Consider the following 15,366-nt stretch of genomic DNA (forward strand, 5'->3'; position numbering starts at 1 on the left):
ATTGTACATTGTAGTTAGGTAGGAAACTATCCGGAATAGTTGTGTTGAAAAATTATTTTTTTTTCGTGGGTTTTCTATTTTATTTTTCATGGATTTCGATAAGTTCATATAGAACCAAGTTCATATACTTCAACCAAGATTGTTATTTTTCAACGCCTCCATGTGCCTAAGCTAAGGTTTCTTAATCTTTTTATTATTTGAAATAAACTACAGATAAAAGAACAAATAAATCTCCGATTCAGTGTCTCCTAGTACATAACTGCCTCTCGTCTTCTAGACGTGCTCAGAACCAGGATCATATGGAACGTTGATCTAAAACATTATCCTTGCATGGGAATCATGAAGATACGATTCCAGACTTGACTGATAGAATTAGAGTCGGACAAACGAGACAGTCACTCCATGTTAAAATATCTAGTCTTGTTAAAGCTAAATGCGAAGTTGGTGAGGTCGGAATCATATACAAGAACAAAATTTGGATCAAACAATTGTTTGCTTGGCAAGAATAAGTAACTCAGTGTGAAACTTAATAGAAGTCAATGGTCACTCCTACAAAAGCAAAATATCCAGTCATATTTTGTTCAATATTCAAGAGGGAAACTAATAATATAAAATTTTATTTTGAAACTTGATTTTTGCTTAAAAAAATACCGGACAGTGAGGAAAGATTACATTTTGCCCATACACTGCAAAAAAATAACAGAGAGATATTTTATCATAACGTATAGGGACATATATGTACGTATCATATCATAACGTATATAAGACAACAGAGAAGATTAGGGTCCAAAACGGAGTCAGACAAGGGGATGCCCTGTCAACTGAGTTATTGATTACAGCTCTAGATTGTGCAATAAAAGAAGCAACAAATAACGGAATAATTAATGAAAATGCAGTACAAATAGTAGGTTATGCAGATGATATCGTTATAATAGCCCGGGACAAAAGATCATTAATTAAGGCATTCTCTGAAATAGAAAAAGGGGCAAAAAGAAGAGGACTAGATATAAATATGGAAAAAACAAAGTACATGAACGCAAGCAGATTCAAGAAAACAAGACTAACACAAATGATAATAGATAATTACAGATTTGAGGAAGTAGATACATTCAAATACTTGGGAACGATGATTAGTAGAGATAATGAAAGAATAGACCTGAAACAGAAACTACAAGCAGGAAATAGAGCTTACCACAAAAATATAAAAATAATAAAAGATAAAAAATTCAGCATAAATGCAAAGATGCAAATATATAAGACTACCATAAGACCAGTGGTAATGTATGCCATAGAAACCAACCCCCTAACGTTAAAAGAAGAAGAACAGCTGAAAGTATTTGAAAGAAAAATAATGCGCAACATTCTGGGACCAAAAGTAATAAATGAAAATGAAAGAAGACCCTGGATGAACCACGAAATAGAAAAATGGATGGAAGGAGAAAACATAGTGAAAGAAGCAAAAGCACGAAGAATAAGGTGGTATGGTCATAGAAAAAGTGAAGATGGTACCATTAAAGTTATTACCAACTGGATACCCCCTGAGCCAAGAGCACGAGGCAGACCAAAAGCAAGATGGAAACAGCAAGTCGAAAACGACTTACGAGTTATGGGAATTCGAAACTGGAAAAAAAAGACTGAGAACCGATATGAGTGGAGAAAAGTAGTGACGGAAACGAAGACACACCAGAAGCTTTGAGGAGACAGATTAGAAGAAAAGTGGACTGATCCCCCATGTCTTAACGGATCATTAAAGTGAAAAACAGCTATAACTTCCACGGGAGTGTACAGCTTATATACATATACATAGGGATAATTAAAATATCGACTTCAAAAGACACAAAATGTAATACAAAAATAGCATTATTGATACTCTAAAAAATAGAGGCCAATTAAAAATAGTACATGTCTCAAATAATAAATAAGTACTTAAGGTACTTTCGAATAGAAAGATAATTTTGTTAAATTAATTCTAGAATCACTATTAAATAAATTCAAATATTCCTTCGATGTATAATGTATAATCCTATAACCTTTATAGAATTCCAATGACCTCAATATTTTCCGTGTTTACCAACCGCGGTACTCTAAGAAACCCGAAACTCGGCAACAGCGCGTTGTACCGGTCAGGTAAACCAAGAAACTAAGGTTAGGTTTGTTCTACAGAACCATGGCTGGAGCTGCACCTCAAACCGTCAGTACGTTGGACGATGCGTTCCGGAGAACACCGCGAAACATGTGACGTTTACCGAGATGTCGTCCGTCAAAATGCGCGCCGCCGTGGGTTGCATGGGGATGATCAGAGTATGCATTGTCCTTTTATTGATTGTGTTTGTGATTGACAGGGTGAATTGTGCAAAAAACAGGAATAGACACACGAATACCTCGCACGCTGTGCAGCAACACTTGCGCTCGAGAGCGCCAGTTGTCGAGAAGGAGACTGATTTTTTGAATAAGGGGGGCAAAAGTAAGTGTCCAAAACAGAATTAAAGTGTATAACGATCAAAATGAAACTAGTAGTCTAGGAACCAGGGGATGCTGAGTATGTCCTTTTGGTACCTTGACGTTTTTTCATGCTTTTGGTACATAGAAAACACTGGTCTACATTTCAAAACTTTTTTTTTGTAAGGTGAAGAGTTTTATAGATGATTTTATATATTTAGTGCTTGCTGAATTCAAAAATATAAGTCATTCTACTCAATCAGGTCCAGGTCAGATTCTTCGCTAATCTCAAATTAAAAAAAGTATATTATTGAAAAAAGGAGCATAGTTCCAATTCCAATATGCTAATTTTACAAAAAAAAAACTATATTCATGCGAATTGATAGTCTAAACAAAGTACAATACAAAAATTCTTCTTATACTTGTTGTAGATCTGCCGATCTGTTAATTCCGACGTTGAAGTATTTCTCGAGAGGTAGGTAGACTGCCTATCTCTCCATCTTTTTGGTGGTCCCCCCGGTGGACGCTTGCCTGCTGGTTTTCCTTCTCGGTAGTCTGTGCTCCTCCATTCTTTTTACATGGCTGAACCATTCTCTTCGTCTTTGCTTGCCCTATCTGACTATATCTTGACGCCACATTGTTCCCTGATGATGTTGTTTCGTATTCTATCTCTTCTTGTCTTCCCTGCTATTGCTCTTAGTGTCTTCATTTCGGCTGTTCTTAGCATGCTTTTGGTTTTATTGGTGTCTTCTCTTGATTCAATGCCATAGCTAATAACAGGTCTGATGCAAGTTTTGTAAATTCTAACTTTGCTGTCCATTCTCATATATGGGTTATTCCAGACCACATCTCTCAAACATCCGGACAAGACAGCGGCCTTGTTAATTTGTCCTCTTAGGTCTCTGGCTGGGTCATGATAACTTGATAACTCTACACCTAGATAGATATTTGAACTGGTTTAGCTGTTCTATGGGTTTCCCCTCTACCACTAGCTTGCATCTAATTGGGTCTTTCGCAATGGTAATGTATTTTGTTTCCTGCGTGGATATTATGTTCATGTTGAGTCGTCGGCATGCTTGATAGAATCGATAAAGTTGTCTTTGTAGGTCATCCTCGTCCTCTGCAATCAGGGCTGCATCATCCGCATAGCACACTATACTGATTCTACTGTGGCCGAGTCTGTATCCTAGTTGTAGCGATTCCACATCTTCTATTATTTCATCCATTCCACAATACAGAAATACTCTATAATACTAAGGATTTCCACAGTTGTCACTGTATTCCTTCACTCAACCGTTCTCTCCAGTTCTTTCTGTTTTGCCAGTCCCCTTCCTAGATTTCTTCTTTCCATTGCTTCGTCCACTTCATCTCTGAAAGGTCTGCCTTTCTTCCTTCTTCCTATCGGGCTCCCATCTGTCATTCTGTTTATCCAACGTTTTTGGTCTGCTCTCCTGATATGCCAGTACCAGGTTAATCTCTTCTGTTCTATGTAATCTATTTATTATCTGAGTTCAATCTCATTCTTTTCTTAATCTCGTAAGTTATTTACTATACCTCTTCTTTTTCTTCTGCAGCTTCTTCTTAGGAATTCCATTTCTGTTGCTCTTATTTTGTTTTTGGTTTTCTTTATCCGATTTTCACACCCATAACTGAGGTTACTGAGGTTACTTCTTGTCATGGTGTTATAAGTATATTCTTCTGTTTGTTTTTATACTGATGCTCACACAGTGCCGGTTTCTGGGTTCAATTTTAGTATGTTTGTCCTTGTAGTCTCTGGTTTGTCCTAGTCTGTTTTTATATGTTCTTCAGTTGTTCTTTTGTTTGATATTCATCATCATCATGGTCATGGCATCCACACTCCTAGCGGAGTGATTGCCACCCTCTTTGGGCTCTTCTGATTCGTTTGTCGCGGTGAATCAATCCGTATTTAACATTTTGGTTTTACAATTTTTTGTGTGACTTGGCATCTTCTACAATTTTTCTCCATTCGTTCCTTTTTTTGCTTATGGTTACCCATTCCATTCTCTGACTCGTATCTTCTTAAGGTCCTCGACTGTCTGGTTCTCTCATCTAATTTTGGGTCTTCCTCGTGGTCTGCCTGATACAGGTCTCCATTTGGAAATTTTCTTGATGACGGCTTCTGGATTTCTCCTTTCTATATGTCAATCTATCTGAGTCTCTGTGCCTTGATAAATCTGACGATGTCTTCTCCTTTCAGAAGTCCTCTTACTTCGTGGTTCATGAGTTTTCTAAATTCATTATTACCTAAGTTTAGTGGGCCTGCTATCCTCCGAATTATTTTCATCTCTAGGATCCTCAATCTTTCTTCCTCTTTCTGGGCCTGGGTCAGACACATTACTTCAGCACCATATGTGATTACTGGTCTAATTGCTGCTTTGTAAATTTTCAGTTTAGCATTCTGAGTAAGCTTCTTATCCTTGAGGAAGTTATTGTATTTCCAGTAGGATCTGTTTCCTGCCTGGATTCTTTCACTGATTACGATGCTTCTATCACTAGTTTCATTTAACTGAGACTCCCAAGATATTTAAAGTGTTCTACCTTTTCAAACTCATATTCACCAATATTTAAACTTGTCACATTAACTGGATTTTTTCTTGAGCATATATCCTTGTTTGATATTATGAAACCTAAATATGTACTTGTACTGTCTGCTCCTTTGATTTGTTTACCTTCGTCTATTTCCAGCCGTTTTGTTTCTGTATTCTCCGTTGTTAGGTATTCAGTTTTTTTAGGTTTATTTTCATTCCATTCTTGATATTCCTGTTCCAGTTTTCATAAAACTGAGGTCATGTTCGTCTTGTACGAAATACTTTTTTCAGTTAATAAAAGACTTTTGATTTTGTCTTCTTCTTGGTGCCGTGAATAGTTCTATGGAGGCAGGCACGTAGCCAGGAAATGTTCTTGAGGGGGGTCCAAATACAACTCAAATTTTTTGTTAGGTTAGACGGTAAGGTATTGAAATAAATATTCAGAATAAATTTTAGATCCATACTCAAAATTTGAAAAAACTATTTTAATATTTTAAAAATTGCAATAACAAGTTTTTACTACTTTACTATACTAATATAACATCTATATGACGACCATCTTACCCTAGTAAAGTAAGTTGTGTTTAATAGCTAATTTCACCATTGTATCTTTAGTAGATATCATTTTAGCTTCCCTGATGATGTTAGTGACGACTAACGAAATATATAATTCCGTAGAATAGAGTACACCTGGTCTTCTAGTCTAGTCAATAATAGTTCTAGTCTAGTCTACTCAATAATTTTGGGTTATTTGATATATCATCATCATCATCCAGCCTTCTGCATTCAAAGTTGAACATGGCCTCCCCTAATTTGTTTCAGTTCTGTCGATCTTGGGCTTCCAGCAACCAATTCCCAGCAACCCTTTTGACGTTGTCTGTCCATCGTGTAGGTGGTCTACCTCTACTTCTTCTGTCCGTTCGTGGTCTCCACATTGTAATTTTTTGGGTCCACCACAGTTCTCCATTCTGGCTACATAACCTGCCCAATTCCACCTCAGCTATGCTATTCGCTCTATGACATCAAATATGTGATGATGATTTGGTATCTATATATCTGGTTTTCCACGTTTTAATGAACAGAACAAAGAGCCAATAAACTGAGTCTTCGTTTCCCATCTTGTTTCTGGGTAATGTTTTTACTCGCTTCATTGTTGAGAACGAAGGTTCTACACTGGCCGTTGTGACAGGTATTATAGTTGCCAAAATAGTAAGGAATTTGTAAATGTTTAGAGAACAAATATTTATTACAATGTTTCATTACGTGGAGAACTTTGGTATTTGGTTCTAAAGATGATAATATTGTATTACAGTTACACCATAACATATACATACTCAGCTTTTATTGCTGCAAGGGAAGTGTCGCGGGAGTAATAGAATAGGCAGCCAAATTTTCTAGCAATTTTGCTTTTTCTGTAGAGGCAAATGCAGGTAAAAGAATTTAAAATGCTGATAGAATATTTTCGTTTTTGCTAAATCTGATTTTTAAATTGGATGCAAGTTGATCCGTACACTGATAAAAACAGAAATAATCCTTGTAAAAAATAATAATAGTTACGTTCACTTTTCAAGAATGTTAATAGTAACTTGGGAATAAACTTACTGCCTTGGTACAAAAGCCGAGGTAGTTTTGGGAGGGGTCTGGACCCCATGGACCCCTCCCTTGGCTACGTGCCTGTATGGAGGTCATATTCGTCCATTGCCGTAGGTTTTTAAGCCAAGTGTTACGTCTTCTTCCTGGTCCCCTTTTGCTATTTGATTTTATGGTTTCATGTAAATTTCATTCCTAGAAAATGAACTTTTCTACCACTAATCACAGGTCATTAGTGACAAAATAGTGGATGAAGAAAAATATTGGGTCTATACCTAGCTCTATTTCCGTGGGCTCTATTTCCCACGTATTAGTAAAGCCAAGCTAATTAATAGCCGCAAAAGGGCCAATTGTTGGCCTATTCGCTCATCCCTTGGATCTAAATTTTGTTCTTGTGGATACCAACCTGACGAACCAGCAATTTTGAATTTAGGTCTATAAAGACTAGATATTACTAGCACGGAGTGACCGCCTCGTTTGCCAGACTCTAATTCTATCGACCAAGTCGGGAATCGTCTTCAATGATAGCAATTAGGATCCCCAGCTAAATAGCTTTCTGAGGCTTTAAAAGAAGAGTCTCAAGGTTTAAATCAACGGTTTATATGAGCACTGGTTGTAAGCACACCTATAAGACGTGCATTTTTGATGGCCCTCAGATTAGGGAGCTCATGCAAGACTCTAAATTCGATGAAAGTATGCAGACAAAAGAGAAAAATGCTTGGTTTCATTGAAGTCTATTATTAGTAGTGTTCGCGCAGTACAAATCGAGCATACCCAGAGTAAGTTCGGGATTAGTTTCCAATGCGCAGGCGTCAACGTAAACTTATCCTGGACATGCTCAGGATTTTTCGCTCCGCGAACAATTTTCGGATTCGCAATGTAATGACGGGTTGCATACATTAAGGTTAGAGAAGGAAGCCTTTTGTTGTCTCTTTCTCATTTCGAAATAAATGTCAAAAAAATGCAAATGCAACAACAAATTTGTATGTCAACAAAGAGAAAGAGGAAAGAGAATAAAGGCAACAGGCAAACGATTAACTTTCTATTCAATAATTCAATGCCTTTCTTAGAAGGTAGAAATTTGATTAGAGTCTTTCTTTATTATTTCCACAATATAATGTGGTTATTTCCACTCTGAAATCCAGCTTACATTCTTGTAGAGAGTAAGTTGATATTTAGATATAAAAATTACCTTTAACTTCATGCGGGTTGAACATTATCTGAAGGAAGGAATAATTTAGTAAAACAATCATTTCCAATTTTGATATCTATGTATTGAATTTAATAGGTTGTGGCATTGTGTTGTGGTTTATTACACCACAAAAATAATGAAATATAACAAGACACAAGAAATAGTTTCAGAATAAGTCTGATGTATTGTTTATGTTTCATTATATTCAATAAGAGACTAATTTAACTCATAAATTAAACTGAAAAATAAACCACAAGAATATGTAGATACTTATAAGCTCATTTAGATAGAAGAAATTAAGTAAAAACAGAGTACAATTTATTGTAATACATACTACCGTAATAGATAATTATCGAATATCGAATGAAAATAATACTAGAAAAGGTACCTACTTATTTATAAACATACGAAATGGAAAACATTGACAAAAACAACTAAAAAAGCTTTAATATAAAAAATATTAAAATTTGTTTGAAGAATATTTAAATGATACAACACTTCCAAAACTTTAAAAACCAGAATCTACATCTACAAGCTGTTTAACAAAACAATATTTTAGGTTAAGAATTGGAAGGAGTAAGAACAGAATGTCAAGAAATTCTTCCCAAATATTTTGTGCGCCTGTGCGAACTTAAAATCCGAAACCAAATCCTCGAACGTTGAGAGCGTATCCCGGACACGTTCAGGATTTTTTTTCTGTACTGCGCGAACACCGAATTAAAAATCCGGAGGGTGTTCAGAGGGAAAGATTTGGACTCCGCGAACGCCCAATTTTGTAATGCGCAGGCGTTCTCCCCCTGGGTATACCCAGGACGTACTGCGCGATCAAAGCTATTAAAAACTTTCTGGGCAACTGTAGCACTCAGTACTATGAGTCTACTGTAGAGGAACTCTTTCAGAACTTTAATGCTCTTGGTACACGTATGTCTATAAAGATGCACTTTCTCAGCTCACATTTGGACTATTCTCTGAAAACTGGGAGAATTACAGTGAAGAGCAAAGGGACATTCGAGTAATGGAAGAGAGACACCAGCACTGCTGGGATGTGAATATGCTTTCAGCCTATTGCTGGTGTCTTATCAGAGACGTAACAGGTGAAAAACAATCCAGAATGTCAAACGATAATTTATTTATTAACGAATAACCGTTGTAAAGAGTATCTTTGAAATTAATATGTAGCTACATTTTTGTGAATATATTATTTTAAAACGTAAATCGGTTTTCAACATACCACAATAATAATTCTTGTGCTCTGCCGTTTATTTCGATAATTTGAATTTAGCATGCATGAAAAAATATATTATAAAATCACCTATAAAAGTACCGACCTCTAAAATGACGTACTCCAGTGTAATAAAAGTACCATGATCTTGTACATTAGACTTTGTCATAATACTATTTTAGAACTTTCCTTATACTATATATATCTTGTTTTTATTGATGTTTTCTTTGCGCAATTAAACGATATAGTACTGTATAAAGAAAGTTTTTTATAGGTACACCATTAGGTAATGCAAGTTATCTCATATATGTTTTTGTTTAGTTTGTATACACAGACAATGCAAAACTTGAAACAATTCATTTATAATTAGAATAATGAGTTTAAAGTTTTCTAAATTGGATTATTTTACTGATGTATTATAAAATGTAGAGGATATAACTGAAAAGTAACTCCTTTTTGAATACCCAAAATACATAATAAGTCCTATTTTTATGCAGTGCTTTGTTATGTTCTGCTAATAGTTTCGCATAAAATTCGTTTAATTAGATTCGTTTAAAAAAAGATTTGTAGTGGTTGTGTTGAACCACGTTCGTAGATTTTTCAGCCAGGAAATCCTTCTTTTCAGCCAGGAAATTGGTCTTTGGATAATCTAAAACAGCGATTCTCAATCTGTGGTACATGTGTTATGGCGAGCACGCCACTGTGTGTGTTTATATTTCAATATTTAGACTACGTGACGTGATAAACACCAACGCTTGTAATTTCGCGGTGTCAGCGAAATGTTCATGGACTATGAAAGGTTTTAAGAAATATGTAGTTTGTATTCATTAATTTTAGTATCGTTTTGTATCTCTAACTGTTAACATCTCAATAAATTTGTGCATTTCCTTCAGTAGTTACGTTACTCAATTCTCCAACGAACACACCACATTTTATAAAGAATAAGACTGGCGCAGTTAGTAGAAATTTCCAATTAGAAAAAGTAAAGCCTTTTTTCTAATCGATTTTAATCGTTAATTGGGAAATTGGAGAATTAGTGACTTAGTAGTTGAGTTCCGAGTGTAAGGCCACGAGGAAGGAAAACTGAAGGAACTCGTAAGCAACTTGAAGAATTCCAAGTGTAAGGCCACTTGTTGTGTAAAGCCACAAAGCAATTCGGAAGTTCTGGAGAGGCGCAACTAGCAACTTCGTGAAATCTTCTCAACCACCAGCTTCAGTGAAAAGCCACTCGACCCTGGAAACGGTGAAGCATTTCCACAGAAGAAGCAACTACATACAGTTTAGAATTTCGACCAGTTCCAGTGTACAGCCACTTGATCCAGAAGGTACAACGTTCTCCACCCGTTCTCTTCCCGTTCCAGTGTAAATCCACCTGATCTGAGACGCTGCAACGTTCTCGACCCGTTCCGGTGTAAGGCCACGTTCTCACGGAAGTACTTGAGGTTAGTCGAATTATATTAATTTTGTATTTGTTTTCATTTTTTTATTTACTCTGTTTCGCTATTTTCAAACTTTTAAGATATCATATCTAGTATTTGCATTTTTTTTATTTTTTTATTTGTTTAACTTATTTTTTGTTAATATAATGGCAACTAACGACGTAACAGCAAATACGTCCATAATTTCCGCCAACACTTCTAATAATTATATTAATAGTGACAAAGCTATCAAGCTTATAAATGTTTTTGATGGGTCTTCTTCAAAATTACACTATTTTATAGATTCTGTTGATTTCATTTTTGCAAAATTTGACCCAGCGGATTTACAAATTTTTCCTTTTATTGTAAAAAGCAGGTTAGAGGGAAAGGCTCTTGATTTCATTGGCTCGAAAGAATTTTCGACATGGCAAGAGATAAAAAATGCTCTCCTTTCTCAGTTTGGTGAAAATTTGGATTTGCAGTGTCTAAATTTTGAGTTATGCCATTTTAAGCAACGTTCTAGTGAAAAACCGGTAAATTTCGTTGATAGAATTGAAAAACAATTGATAAGAATCAGTAAAGTTATCAAATACGATTCAAGTTTGAACAATGTTGAAAAAAAATGTTTAAATAATTTTCACAGTAAGACTGCAATTCTGACCGCTATTACGGGCATAAAAGAACCTTTGTGTCAAATGCTTCGTTCTTTAAATCCCAGTTCGTTGATTCAAATTAAGCAAATTTTAAACGATTATGAAAACCAACAATATTTCAAACAAACAAATGACAATTTTTCTAAATTAAATATAAATAATGACAATACAATTTCTTCAAGTAATGCAGGTACGCAAAAAACATTTTCTGCGCCCGGTTCAACAAATCAATCGATAAATCCAAATCCACCAATTAAATTAACCATTCCAAAGTGCACTTTTTGCCATAAATATGGACATAAAGCAGAAAAATGTTATCGTAAACCACAATCTCACAATGTTGTTCATAATACCTATTGCGACAACGACAGTTCAGAAAGCGAAAAAGACATAGAAATCGAAGTTGATCAGGATTTTTTAGAGCAAGTTCCGCTGACAACTTTACAATTTACCAAGTAGCAAATAAACCGCTTCTTTACGCGCATATTAAAAATTTAAATTTAAAGTTATTAATTGATTCAGGGGCAGCTATATCAATATTGAAACCAAGTAAAATTTTAGACTCTTATCAGTTTAATCATGAAAATTTTAAAATATTTGGTATTAGTAACGAACCAATTCAAGTTACAAAGAGCGTAAACTTTAAATTATTTTCGAGTGTTGAAAAATTCTATATAGTAGACATAAATTCTCCTTTTGATGGAATACTTGGTTATGATTTTTTAGAAAAGAATAAATGTGTTATTGACTTTGGTTTGAATACTTTATTTGCTAATCATGAGGAAATCCCATTGTTTTCGTCTGATCGGGAACATAATATATTTAGTCTAAATAATATACACGAAAATCAAGTCCGAAGTAATGTTATCGACTCAACTGAAAAAATTGATACTATTATAAGTAAACTAAAATTAGACCATCTTGATGAAAGATTACAAACAAAGATAAAAGATATTCATGTGAAGTTCCAAAATATATTCTCGTTACCTAACGAACATCTAACTTTTAGCAGTCGAATAAAACATAATATCCGTACTAATCCTGAAAATGCCAGTCCGATTTATACTAGAAATTATCGGCACCCTCACGTTCATAAAAAAGAGGTCAATAAACAAATAACAAAATTATTAGAGCAGGGAATAATTCGCGATTCTGTCAGTCCTTGGAATTCGCCATTTTTTATTGTCCCCAAAAAACCTGACGAAAATAATGTTCAAAAATGGAGGATAGTAATTGATTTTAGAAAATTAAATCTTATCACGGTTGACGATAGATTTCCTATCCCGAATATTAGCGATATTTTCGACCTTCTCAATACCTCTAAATTTTTTTCTACAATCGATCTGGCGTCGGGTTTTCACCAAATTCCCATGAATCCCGAAGATATCGAAAAAACAGCTTTTTCCACAGAAAACGGGCACTTTGAATTTACTAGAATGCCGTTTGGGCTTAAAAACGCTCCTAGTACCTTTGCTAGAGTGATGAATGACATATTTCGAGAGCACATAGGCAAAACATGTTTCATTTATATGGACGATATTTTAATTTTTAGTAATACAGTCGAAGATCATCTTAAAAATATCGAAATAATTTTTGAATTAATACAAAAAAATAATTTAAAGATCGAACCTGATAAATGTAAGTTTTTAACGGATGAAATAACTTTCTTAGGTCATTTATTGACACCGGAAGGTATTAAACCAGACCCGAAAAAGATTCAAGCTATTTTAGATTTTCCAGTCCCGCAAAATCAAACTGAATGTAAATCATTTCTCGGCTTATTTGGCTATTATAGGAAATTTGTAAATAATTTTGCTGATTTAACTAAACCTCTAACGGGTTTGTTGAAAAAAAAATATAAAGTTTCATGTTACACCCGAAGTAGTGGAATGCTTTGACAAATGTAAACAATTTTTGACCTCGGAAAAAATTCTGGTTTATCCTAATTTCTCTAAAGAATTTATTTTGACGACCGATGCATCGAATGTCGCTGTCGGTGCGGTTTTGTCACAGATGTCCGATAACGGTGAGGATCGACCTATCGCTTTTGCATCGAGAACATTAAATGAAACTGAAATGAAATATTCCACTACAGAAAAGGAATTATTGTCTGTTGTACACTTTACAAATTACTTCCGTCCATATCTATTTGGAGTTAAATTTCGATTAGTCACAGACCATAGACCACTTATATGGCTTTTAAATTTAAAAGATCCTAATTCTAAATTATCACGATGGAGACTGAAATTAAGTGAATATAATTTTGATATTCAGCATATTTCGGGCAAAGCAAACAGAGTTGCAGACGCTCTGTCAAGAATTCGATTAAACCATGTGCATCAAAAACAAAATGAATATACCGAATTTGAGAATGTTAAAACTAACTTAGTTTTAAATAATTTTTCCTACTCTAATGAGCAAATCTTAGACGTTAACAATAAGAGTATTTTATATCTATACGATGAGAATGACAGAAATATAAATCATTTCGAAATTATCAATGATAATTTTCCCACAGTTGGTGACTCGGATTTTGAAAAAATTTTAAAGTTATATAACGAAAATCGTAGTAGAGAGATTAATATAGTTAAAATTAAGCCACACCATTGCCTTGAGAATTTTAATACTTTGAAAAAACTAGTATTAGTCCGAAATAAAACTTATAGCATACCTTATTTTGAAAGCAATATTTATTATAAAATGCTCAGTTTCCTTTATCCAGACGTTAACTTTGTAATTTGTAAAAATATCGTTACTATGCCGCCTGTAGAAGATAGGCAAAGGATAATTTTCGAATATCACAACGACCCGAGTAATTATCACAAAGGAATTAATGAAACTGCAGACAAAATTCGACAACTTTATAAATGGAAAAATATGTATAGAGAAATAACCGAATTTATTACTTTATGCCCTACTTGTCAACTCTCAAAATTTGATCGTAGGAATCGTACTCAAGGTTTAAATGTAAGGCATTCTCCGGAGAAACCATTTGAGGCTTTATCTGTAGACCTGTTCTTTTTTGATAAACAGAAAATGCTCACCGTTATAGATAATCTAACAAAATTTGCGCAAGCGTATATTTTAACTGATAAAAAACCAGAAACGATAATTAGTAAGTTAAAAAATTATTTTTCGCTTTTTGGCCTTCCTAAGATGATTATGTCAGATCACGGGGGCGAATTTAATAATAAAAAGATACAAAGTTTTGTTAATTCGTTGAATATCGAATGGCACCTTACTTCGTCTGAGTACCATGCCTCTAACGGTATAATTGAGCGTTTCCATGCTACCATAACAGATACTTTGCGAAGCTATCTTTTAGAACATAACCAGTGCGACTTAGAAGATGCACTTTTAGTCGCTATATACTCATATAATTCTAGTAAACATCATTCAACATCCACTACCCCCTACAGTTTAGTATTTCCATATAAAAATGATAGAGAATTTGATGAAATTTCGTATAATAATCAGTTAGAAAATATAAGGGAAAAACAATGCGATCAAAGGAAAAAGCAAAAGAACCGTTTTGATAACTTAAGAACGAGTAACTTGGAAGTAAAGTATAAAGTTGGAGATAATATTCTCTTAAAAAGACCAAGAAATCCAAATACACCAAAATCGATATTAAATACAGGACCATATGTTGTTCTGGAAGTCAATGAAACCAATAAAACTCTAAAAATTAAGTTAGATAACGAGGTTATTCGAAAATTTCATTTCAATAATGTAAAACCATTTTATGAGGTTATTAACTAAACGAAGTTGAAGTGTAACACGGCAAGTAGTAGATATGAACTTTCATTTTCCATATTATAAATGAATTTAATCAGTAATAATTGCAACATATAATTCGATTACCTTGTGGTACACTTCATCTACGGCCTTCTCACAACAACAAAAATAGAATGAGTTATTGCCGGTGGGTTTCTTTGTTTCATGTGGCCCTACCTGCCCTGTTCGGAGCATATCCAGAGAGGCTCTACACTACAAGCCCAAAACTTCGAAGCTGCAAAGAGGCCCTTCTTGGACACCCCAGCTTCGGTTTTCAGGAGGGAGGTGTTATGGCGAGCACGCCACTGTGTGTGTTTATATTTCAATATTTAGACTACGTGACGTGATAAACACCAACGCTTGTAATTTCGCGGTGTCAGCGAAATGTTCATGGACTATGAAAGGTTTTAAGAAATATGTAGTTTGTATTCATTAATTTTAGTATCGTTTTGTATCTCTAACTGTTAACATCTCAATAAATTTGTGCATTTCCTTCAGTAGTTACGTTACTCAATTCTCCAACGAA

At 34.6% G+C, this 15,366-nt stretch overlaps 1 protein-coding gene across 1 annotated transcript in view; it reads left to right on the plus strand.

Moving 5' to 3' along the window:
* Positions 1 to 2,170: 2,170 nt before the first annotated feature.
* Positions 2,171 to 15,366, plus strand: part of LOC126891998 (epidermal growth factor receptor) — a 135,154-nt gene continuing 121,958 nt past the window's right edge. The window contains exon 1 of the mRNA XM_050661381.1: positions 2,171 to 2,464. Within this exon, the coding sequence (XP_050517338.1) occupies positions 2,251 to 2,464 (214 nt within the window). The 5' untranslated portion in view covers positions 2,171 to 2,250. The remainder of the gene's footprint in view (positions 2,465 to 15,366) is intronic.

This window comes from Diabrotica virgifera, chromosome 9, assembly GCF_917563875.1.
Source record: "Diabrotica virgifera virgifera chromosome 9, PGI_DIABVI_V3a".
In the NCBI taxonomy this organism is placed as follows: Eukaryota; Metazoa; Arthropoda; class Insecta; order Coleoptera; family Chrysomelidae; genus Diabrotica; species Diabrotica virgifera.